Raw genomic sequence first — 9501 nt, 5'->3', positions numbered from 1 at the left:
AATTGAACTAATCAATTTTTATATGTCATTATTTAAGATTTAAGTTTGTGTGAGTATATATATATATATATATTATTTAATCAAGTAAATATTTTAAAATATTATGAGTATTTTTAAAGTATGACAATAAAGTTTAAAAAAATTTAAATGTGTTATTAAAAATTTTAAAAGTTGGAAGATATTTATTTTAATTTTTAAAATTTTAATCTAAAAAAAAAAAAATTATTAAAAAATTGTATTTTTAAGAGAGAGTAGAAAATATTTTTATTAATTTAAGGGATAAAAAAAAAGGTAAATATTTTTGTGAGAATTAAAAATAATAATTAATAAATTTATCCAAATGAATCCGTGCAATTCGAAGATAAAAGGGCATTCACAAACTCACTCAGTCATCGGAAAAAAAAGAAAAAAAAACAGAACAAATTCTTCTTCTTGTTCTTAGTTAATTAGAATGAGAGTTCCTGTTTCCAATCACCACTCATCCAAACCCCCCTCCTCTGCTCCTGCCCCAAATCCTAAGCTCGACTCCTCCCCCTCCCCCACCGCCTTCCGCCCCCCCACCACCACCGCCACCGCCGCCACCCCCGGTTACGAACCCACCTCCGTCCTCGATCTCCGCCGCAGCCCCAGCCCCGTGGCGCCAGATAACCCCCTCTCCTCCGCTGACGATCGTCACAACAACAGCCATCCTCTGGACTGGGATGAACGCACTCTCCAGAACCTTGACTGGGAATCCATCATGGGCGATTTGGGCGTAAACGATGACTCCAATTCTGCTCTCAAGAACACCACCGCCGCCACCACCACCACCGACGATAATACCCACGATCATGTTCCTCAATTTTCCGAATTCCTTCACTCCCAGCCGTTCGATCAAACCGCCCACCTCCTCCCCTCTGATTTCTTCCTCTCCGAACCATATTCCAATCATTCCGCCGCTATGCTCCACCACACCTTCGATTTCGCCCCCAATTCCAACGACCCATCTCTCCATTTCCTCGAAGATCTCGTCGACGCCGCCGATTGCTTCGATTCCAATGATTTCCATCTCGCTCATGTCATATTAGAACGGCTCAATCACCGCCTTCAATCCGCCTCCTCCGCCAAACCCCTTCACCGGGCTGCCTTCTTCTTCAAAGAAGCTCTTCAATCTCTCCTCTCCGCCGCCGCCAACCGCCATAACTCCTCCTCTTCCTGGCCCGACATCGTCCATACTATTAAGGCCCATAAGGCCTTCTCTGCAATTTCTCCGATTCCCCTGTTTTCCCACTTCACCACCAATCAAATCCTTCTCGAAGCTCTCAACGCTTCCTCTTTCATTCATATAATTGATTTCGACATCGGGTTTGGTGGGCAGTACGCCTCTTTTATGAAGGAGTTAGCTGATAAAGCAGAATCCAGAAACGTCGTTCCGCCGGTGATTCGAATTACCGCCGTCGTGTTTGAGGAATTTGCGGTGGAGAGTCGGTTGACTAGAGAGAATCTCTGCCAGTTTGCTCAAGATTTGAAGCTCCGATTTCATATTGATCTTGTGCCGCTTCAGACTTTCAAGACGTTGTCGTTCAAATCGGTGAAATTCATGGAAGGGGAGAAGGTGGCGATTCTGTTAACTCCGACCATCTTCCGCCGTCTCGGGAGTTCTAATGGCATAGCCTCTTTTCTCGCCGACGTGCGATTAGTGTCTCCGTGCATCGTCGTGTTCGTCGATTTCGAAGGGTGGTCGGATTCCGGCAAGGCGTCGTTCAAGAGGAATTTATTGGATAGTCTGGAGTTTTACGCCATGATGCTCGAGTCGCTGGATGCGGCAGGGGCCGACGGCGAGTGGGTGCGGCGGATTGAGACGTTTGTTCTTCGGCCGAAGATTTTGGCGGCGGTCGAAGGAGCGGGGAGAATGGCGGTGCCGCCGTGGAGGGAGGTGTTCCACTCGGTCGGAATGAGGCCGGTGGCGCTGAGTCAGTTTGCCGATTTTCAAGCGGAGTGCTTACTTGGCAAAGTACAGGTCCGAGGGTTCCAAGTTGGCAAACGGCATGCTGAGCTGGTGCTGTGCTGGCATGAGAGACCTCTGGTCGCCACGTCCGCGTGGAGGTGTTAACTGTTAAGAAGTTGAGCTCAAATCATGAGGAGTGAAATTACAATTCAAATTCAAGAACATAACTCAAAATTTTTAAAATTTTGAAATTATATAAATGGGGTGGGGACTAAATTGTAATTTATCTTCTTTTTATTTAGAATTTAATTTTCCCAATGTTATATTTACCTTTCTTCTTTAACTGTTGTAAAAAAAAAAAAAATGTTCTGAATCTATCACTTTTTGGATACTTTTTTACCTTATGTTTAAATAATTTTTAATTCCAAAAAATAAAAAATTAATTACAGATAAAATAATATATATATATATATATAAATAAATAATTAATCACAAGTTGACTTAGTCATCTGTCCTATTTAAAAACTTTTTTTCAAAGTAATGTAAAGTTTTATTTTATTTTTTTTATTTTTTATTTATTTTATAGAATTTTCAAAATCTCTTTTTACTGTACAATCAAACGATTACTTTTAATCGATCGTAAAGCACTTTCCATCTTTCTAAAAAGCAATACTTTATATAAAGCTAATTTTCAGACATCGATTGAAATGATTCCCACGTAGAAAATCAAAACTAAAAAAGAGTTGATTTGAATAGATTTCGATTAAATTTAGCTTGATCTGTCTATATACGAAAGAACTTCAGATAGATATAAACAATTAAATTATTATCTTACTATCTCTTATAAATATAAAAAATTTAAATAAATTAAATTATTTCAAAGTTGTAATTTTACTTATGAACTTTCGTAAAGGTTTCAAGTCATTACTGTACCAACCATTTAAAATTCTAATGAATCGATGTCAATGGAAAGTGATATCGTAATTTTTTAAGGAATAAAAATATTTTTTTTATACAAAAGATAGAAGTTTTTGTAATTTAATCTTCAAATTATGAATACTATAACTTAGTTTGGGAAAAAAAAATATTGATCCAAAGAATATTTATAAAGTGATCCCAAAATAATTATAATTTTGATAAGAACACCCAAATAATCTAAATAACTTTTTTTTTTTACCATTTTAAGGAAATAATGAATATTATCAATATTTCTTAAATTGACGTGGATGCAATGAATCCTCCTTCCTTTGCATTAAAGTTTTCATCTAGAAATAATTATATATATGGTTTTAAATGGTAAAATACAAAATTACAAGGAAAAATAATATTTATTATTATTTTTTTTTGTTGTATTTTTAAAAAATAAAAAAATTTATTTAGTTGGAGTGCAATTATATAGATGGTTATAAATATTTAAAATATTTAATATTTGAATTTTATGAAATTTTAGTATTAAAATAATAAAAAAATTAATCAGTCCAACTCAATCCATATTTAGAAGATTTTGAAGCCATCATTTAAGAACACGACTCAAACCATTTCAGCTCAGAACATCTTTACCACTACTTAAATATTGACCCGACACATCGAATGAACAAATAAGCAATAACCCGACACATCGAATGAACAAATAGGCAATAATTTAGCCCATAAAAACCTACGAAAACAGGTCAATTGGTTCATATATCGTATCATCGATCAAAAGATTAGAGCTTTAAATCTCCGATTTTTAATTTAAAAAAAAAGATATTCGTCGGATAGAGAAGATACCGATGATGATGACGATGGTGCCTAAAAAAAATTAAATGAAGTTAGCAAAGTGATGTTGTTGGATCAATTATACAAATTTGGAATCTCAAACCTTTTATTTTTCTTTCTTTCCTTTGTGTTCTTTTGTGTGCTTCAAGCTTCTATCTCCCCCACCACGTCTCGAACCTTAGCCCTTAAGCACATGGACTTCAAACATTTTATATATTATAATTATATATTTTCTTTTTCCTTTTCTATTTATTCTTCTACACAAACTTTTTAATTATTTTTGCTCTATACAATGTAAAAACGTGCACTTATTTTTAACCACAAAAAATAAAAAATAAAAAATAAAAAAATTTCTTTTCTCTTTGAAAAATAATTATACTTTTTGTGAACCGATCTCGGTGGGTCGGTGATAATATGCGTTTACTAATTGAGCTATACTCAAATTGATAAAGTATAAATTCAAGGGTTCCAAGTCGGTAAACGACATGTTGAGTTACTGTTCTACTTACGTGAGAGGTCTCTTATCGTCAGGTCGTGGATGTGTAAATGGTAAAAAAGAATCATCGTATTGAATTTGATTATAATCGTATGCATATTTAACGTGTTTTTAAATTTTGTTATCAATTTGAGTTTTTTTTTTTTGTTAAATAAATTATTGATTGTTATCGGTTTCATTTTTTCTCGGTAGATATTATTTCTTATTGGGCTTAGCTATTAAGCCCATAATTATATTCCTCTAGACTTCTTAAATAATTGTTCGGGTAGTAAATTTTTCAATTCAACCCAAAAAATTTGAGTTATTCGAATCATTTCTTCAGATTCATTTATAAGTAAACTTTGATATGCTCGTGAATTCTAGGGTATCCTTCAGCTTCGACTTTAGGTCCTACATCATATTATTGTGAGTATGGTCGTTAAATTTATTGCGAGTAGGGCTCACTAACTCTACTTGAAGTAGCTCTTAGTGATTTCCGAGCAGCCAACTTCTTTTTTATATCAGAATTTCTTTAAAAAAGAGAGAGCGAGAGGGAATAATAAGATCTAAAAAATTCTTAACGAACTAGTTTCGTAACTTAAAATTGGTTGGTCGAAAAGCTCGGGTAAAAAAAGGAGGAAAGAAGCTCTAGTGAATCATTAGATGATGGATGGATATCCAAACGACCCGTAATTTTATTTTTTAAATTTAAATAAGTTTAAGGATCAAAATAGAACAGCCAGATGATTACTAGCGTTTATGAAACTCGAAATAATTTAATTTAATTTATCGAAATAAAAATATGATAAAATTTAATAAATAAATTTAAGCATGAAAAATTAAAATTGTATTTATGAAATCCCTATCAACCAACTGCCTATTTGTCCTCTTTCAATTCAATGTTGAGATAATTTTCATTATAAAAAAAGGGCTCATAAATGAAATTTTTAATTATTTTTTATTAATTCATAAATTTCCATAAATAAATATAAAAAAGAAATTGTTTTATTTCTTGCTATTAACTTTTTAATAATCAAAGTAAACTAAAATGGGATATAAAATCAACCGATATTTATTATTGTTCGTGATATGATATCAAGTTTACGAGTAGATATCGATTATAGTTCATGATATGATATCAAGTTTACGAGTAGATATCGATTACAGTTCATGATATGATATCAAGTTTATGAGTAGATATCGATTACAGTACATCTAAAATTTTTACTTCTTTAACCCCAAAAGGAGTAGTACTAGCCTGAAATAGTCGAATCGATATGCCAATCTAATGAACTTGAGCTTGAAATCGTTCCATGGCGGATATCGTGGCTCGAGTTCTATCAAAAAGCTTCTCTGCAACACTGCTTTGTCATGGCTGAATGCATCAAAAGAATACTTGCCATGGTAACTCCCGAAACCGCTCTGGCCGACACCACCAAATGGTAGCGAATCACATACAAACTGCAAGAGAAAATGCATCTCATTTCTTCAGCTTAGTGCAAAGCTTGCTTTGAGAGAGTAGGTAGAACAACGATACCTGAACCATGGTATCATTGAACGTGACACTTCCTGATGATGTTTCGGATATAATCCGTTTCTTTAGCGTTTCGTCTTCCGTGAAGGCATAGATAGCTAGAGGTTTCGGTCTTGTATTGATAAACTCAATGCTTTCTTCAATTCTATCCAGCTATTTCAAGAACATAGATGATCAGAAAAATTTATGGTTCTGTGAAATCATTGAAAGTTGCATACTATTGCTTTGCTTACTGTTATTATCGGTAGCACGGGACCGAAGATTTCTTCGATCATGATATCAGCATCGATCGGAGGATTCAACAATATTGTCGGCTCAATGAAGCTACAAATCAATAACAAGTATTCAATAGAACGGTCAACCAAAAAAAAAAAAAAAAAATCCTCACTCGAGAACTTAGCTTACCATTTTTGTTTGTCTATTAAACCACCATGGACAATACAACCAACAACCTTAGGGTCATTAAGCATATTACTGATCCTTTCAACATGTTTCTCGTTAACAATCCGAGCTATACTCGTCGAATTTCTCGAGTTTTCACCGTAAAATTTCTTCAACACTCGCTTTAACGACTCGATCTGAAAGAGAAAGATCACAAACATGAGCTAGAAAAACAGTAAGAGCCCGAGAGTGAACTTGTTCTTACCAATTCTGAAGCAAACTTATCCTCGACAAGCAAGTAATCGATCCCGATACACGCCTGACCCGAGCACGGACCCCATTTTCCTCCGACGATTCTCTTAGCAGCTACCTATGAATTGGAGACCGAAAAACAAAACATCATGAACTTCAATACATTAAAGACATCACATTTCAGCTCCCAAATTAAACAACCTTCATATTGGAATGAACAGAGGAGTAATCAAAGATTGCAGGACACTTTCCCCCAAGCTCCAATGTTACAGGAGTTAGATGCTTTGCAGCTTCAGACATCACAATCTTGGCTACACTTGGACTACCAGTGAAGAAGATCTTATCCCACTTCTGCTGCAGAAGCTGTTCACTGATATCAGCTCCACCCTCCACGACCTTGATGGCTTTATCGTCGAGGTAAAGAGGAAGCGTCGCAGCGAGAAGAGACGAGCACGCCGGAGCGTACTCCGACGGTTTTAGAACCGCCGTGTTGCCTGCTGATATCGCTCCGATTAACGGATCCAATGCCAAAGCTGCAAAGACAAGTAGAAGCATTAGAAGAACAAATGATGGGTCGGTTTAATTTGAGGTAAAGAAGGAATATACTCACAAAGGGGGAAATTCCATGATGAAATTATGAGGACTAGACCATATGGCTCAGGCAAAACTTCCCCTTTTGCTGGGAAGAACAGTAATGGCACGTATTTCTACCTCCCAATAAATCAACCATATAAGAACACGAACAAGAACACGAAGAACACGAACAAGAACAAGAAAAAAACGAACCTTTTTAGGAGCGATCCATTTGTGTAAACAGGACAGAGCGTTGGTTGCAGATTTTAGAACGATTCCAACCTTAAAGAACAAGTAAAATTAGGCTCTGTTTCCATATAAAGACATTGCCAAATTGGTGATTTGGATTGAAAATTCACCTCATCTCGATAAATTTCGACAGGATGCTTCCCAAGATCTTGGAAGAGAGCTTCAAAAATGGCGTTTTCTTTGTCTTGAATGAAGTGAATTAATGAAATCAGCTGTTCTTTCCTCCATTCTAAGCTCCTTGTTCTTCCATTTCTGAAGCTTTGCCTTAGCTCCTCCAAATGGGTATCCATTTTCAACTCAAGAACTTGCTTTGATCTGATCTTTGATCTTTGGGATGACTTTGGAGTCATGACATTGCTTTACCAAGTGGACAAAGCTTATGATGTTACAGAAATTGTTGGGGTTAGTAATTAATGTTCCATGCCCTTCATAAAAGCCACCTTCAACTACCAACCTCTTTTTTCCGGTTTGGATGGTTTTAAAAGTGTGTAGAAACCTTTCCCTATCAAACCCGTAAGGGAGAAGCTCGAAAGAGAAAACCCAATAGAACAGTATCTAGATAAGCACTGGTTCCGCTGTGTAACCCTGAAATACGCGTTTTAAAAGCTTTGAGAGGAAGCTCGAAAAGAAGAGCCCAAAAGGACAATATCTGCAGTGGGGCTGGACTGTTAGATCATGTTTTAACTTCATGAGATCAATATTGGGAGGTTTTTAATCATAATCTCATGAGTTACATCAATACTTAAGTATGGGTAGCAAACACGTCGTCGTCATGGGTTATCAATACCGTTCTTCAATACCTAACACTGGAATCGACGAGAAATTTTAAGTTTAGGAAGAATAGAGAAAGGAGGAAGACGGAGAAAGAAAAAAAAAACATTGATGAAAGGATCTAAAAAAATGGGTGACGGTGGGCGATACTGATGACGAATGGCAATAGTTTGAGAGATCCCATATCGGTTGGAGAGGGAACGAAACACTCTTAGTGTAGAAACATCTTCCTAACCGTCGTGTTTTAAAATCACGAGGTTAACGACGATATGTAATGAGCTAAAACAGATAATAATTTTGACAGAAAATTTCTCGATATATAAACCTAATAATTATTTTGGGTAGAAAATAAAGTCATATATGACGTATACGTTTGTGAGAATGTTTGCATAATCTATCACACCTAAATGGCGTGAAAGTTATATTATTTATAATCAAATAAATGACAAGGATATGGAAAAACTAATAGATGGAAATAACAATAAATGGGCAAATAATATCAAATATGATATATACGGTAAACAATAATTTAACACTAAATATCCTTAACACCCGCGCAAGTTGAGCGTCGGATTTCAACGAACGTGATGCTTGGATCTGAAAAATTTAAAGAGAGGTCGAAAAACACTTTTCGTGAAGATGTCGACAACCTGGTTTGGAGGAGGCGTAGAGGAACACTTTCTTGGCCATCGAAAACTACAGAGGGATCGTCGCTCAGCGATGATGCTGCCTTGGCTTCAGCGAGAATATGTCTAACCCATGAAGAGGGATCGTCGCTCAGCGACGATGCTGCCTTGGCTTCGGCGAGAATATGTCTAGCCCATGAAGAGGGATCGTCGCTCAGCGACGATGCTGCCTTGGCTTCGGTGAGAATATGTCTAGCCCATGAAGAGGGATCGTCGCTCAACGACGATGCTACCTTGGCTCAAGTGAGAATATGTCAACCCAAGAAGTAGAAGGGAAAACCTAGAGCAAGGGACAAAGACAATGTTGAAGCCGGTAGAGTCGCCACAGTGGGCGAAGAAGCCAATTTTGACGAGAAGGGAAGCGGCGACTTGGTTGGCGAAGCGCCAGTGCAACGCCCAGATTCCAAAGGTAAATCTCTACAGAAGGTCGATAGGTTTAGGTTAGAGTTTAAGTGAAGGATGAAGGGAAGATTGGAAAGGGAATGAGAGAGCTACGTTGGCTAAGGGGAAACTGATTGTGTTGGAGAAAGTGAGGTTGTATGTACATAATATGACGAAAGGTGATTTAAAGGTCAAAAGGGTGGAGCCGAAGAGTAATCAATCGGCTCCGCTTGCGGCAGCCATGGAGACTGCCCCTGCAGCGTCAAAGTCACTAGGGGTGGTGAGGAATAACAATAGAGGATTCAGAAGCCATTGAAAAAAAAAGGATCAGGGTTGCTAAACAGAAAAAGCTCTTATACCATGAAAATGTTTGCATAATCCCATACCCACAGTAAGAAGGCAAATATTGTCTATATTAATATCTATTAATATCACACAAAAGCAAATAAAACATACTATCTACAATAGATAGACTTAATAACAACAATTGACCCGATAATAGTAGATATGATAA

General features: G+C 36.6%; 2 protein-coding genes across 2 annotated transcripts; one reads left to right on the top strand and one right to left on the bottom strand.

The window, feature by feature from the left end:
• The first annotated feature begins 387 nt into the window (after window positions 1-387).
• On the top strand, window positions 388-2270 carry LOC111810016 (scarecrow-like protein 15). Its single transcript, XM_023696547.2, has one exon. It carries the CDS (start codon window positions 452-454, stop codon window positions 2090-2092), a length of 1641 nt encoding a protein of 546 aa, XP_023552315.2. The 5' UTR covers window positions 388-451; the 3' UTR covers window positions 2093-2270.
• Window positions 2271-5214: 2944 nt separating this feature from the next.
• On the bottom strand, window positions 5215-7504 carry ALDH3F1 (aldehyde dehydrogenase 3F1). The gene is made up of 9 exons (XM_023696311.2): window positions 7260-7504; window positions 7114-7182; window positions 6938-7034; window positions 6529-6860; window positions 6341-6445; window positions 6100-6272; window positions 5928-6018; window positions 5698-5847; window positions 5215-5621 (listed from the first exon to the last, which is right to left on the bottom strand). Exons 1-9 carry the CDS (start codon window positions 7497-7499, stop codon window positions 5385-5387), a joined length of 1494 nt encoding a protein of 497 aa, XP_023552079.2. The 5' UTR covers window positions 7500-7504; the 3' UTR covers window positions 5215-5384.
• Between the last annotated feature and the right edge of the window lie 1997 nt (window positions 7505-9501).

The sequence above is a fragment of the Cucurbita pepo genome, chromosome 14 (genome assembly GCF_057944985.1).
Source record: "Cucurbita pepo subsp. pepo isolate OVF chromosome 14, ASM5794498v1, whole genome shotgun sequence".
Taxonomy (NCBI): domain Eukaryota; kingdom Viridiplantae; phylum Streptophyta; class Magnoliopsida; order Cucurbitales; family Cucurbitaceae; genus Cucurbita; species Cucurbita pepo.
Note: the sequence above shows the minus strand (reverse complement) of the source record. Positions and strands in the feature narration are given on the sequence as shown.

Excerpts from the sequence above, each read along its gene's own strand:
- ALDH3F1 (XM_023696311.2), bottom strand. The coding sequence starts at position 7,499 with ATGACTCCAAAGTCATCCCAAAGATCAAAGATCAGATCAAAGCAAGTT. Across the intron at positions 7,035-7,113 it reads AATGGATCGCTCCTAAAAAG|AAATACGTGCCATTACTGTT; the intron begins GTTCGTTTTTTT and ends ATTGGGAGGTAG. Across the intron at positions 6,019-6,099 it reads TTAATAGACAAACAAAAATG|CTTCATTGAGCCGACAATAT; the intron begins GTAAGCTAAGTT and ends ATTGATTTGTAG.
- LOC111810016 (XM_023696547.2), top strand. The coding sequence starts at position 452 with ATGAGAGTTCCTGTTTCCAATCACCACTCATCCAAACCCCCCTCCTCT.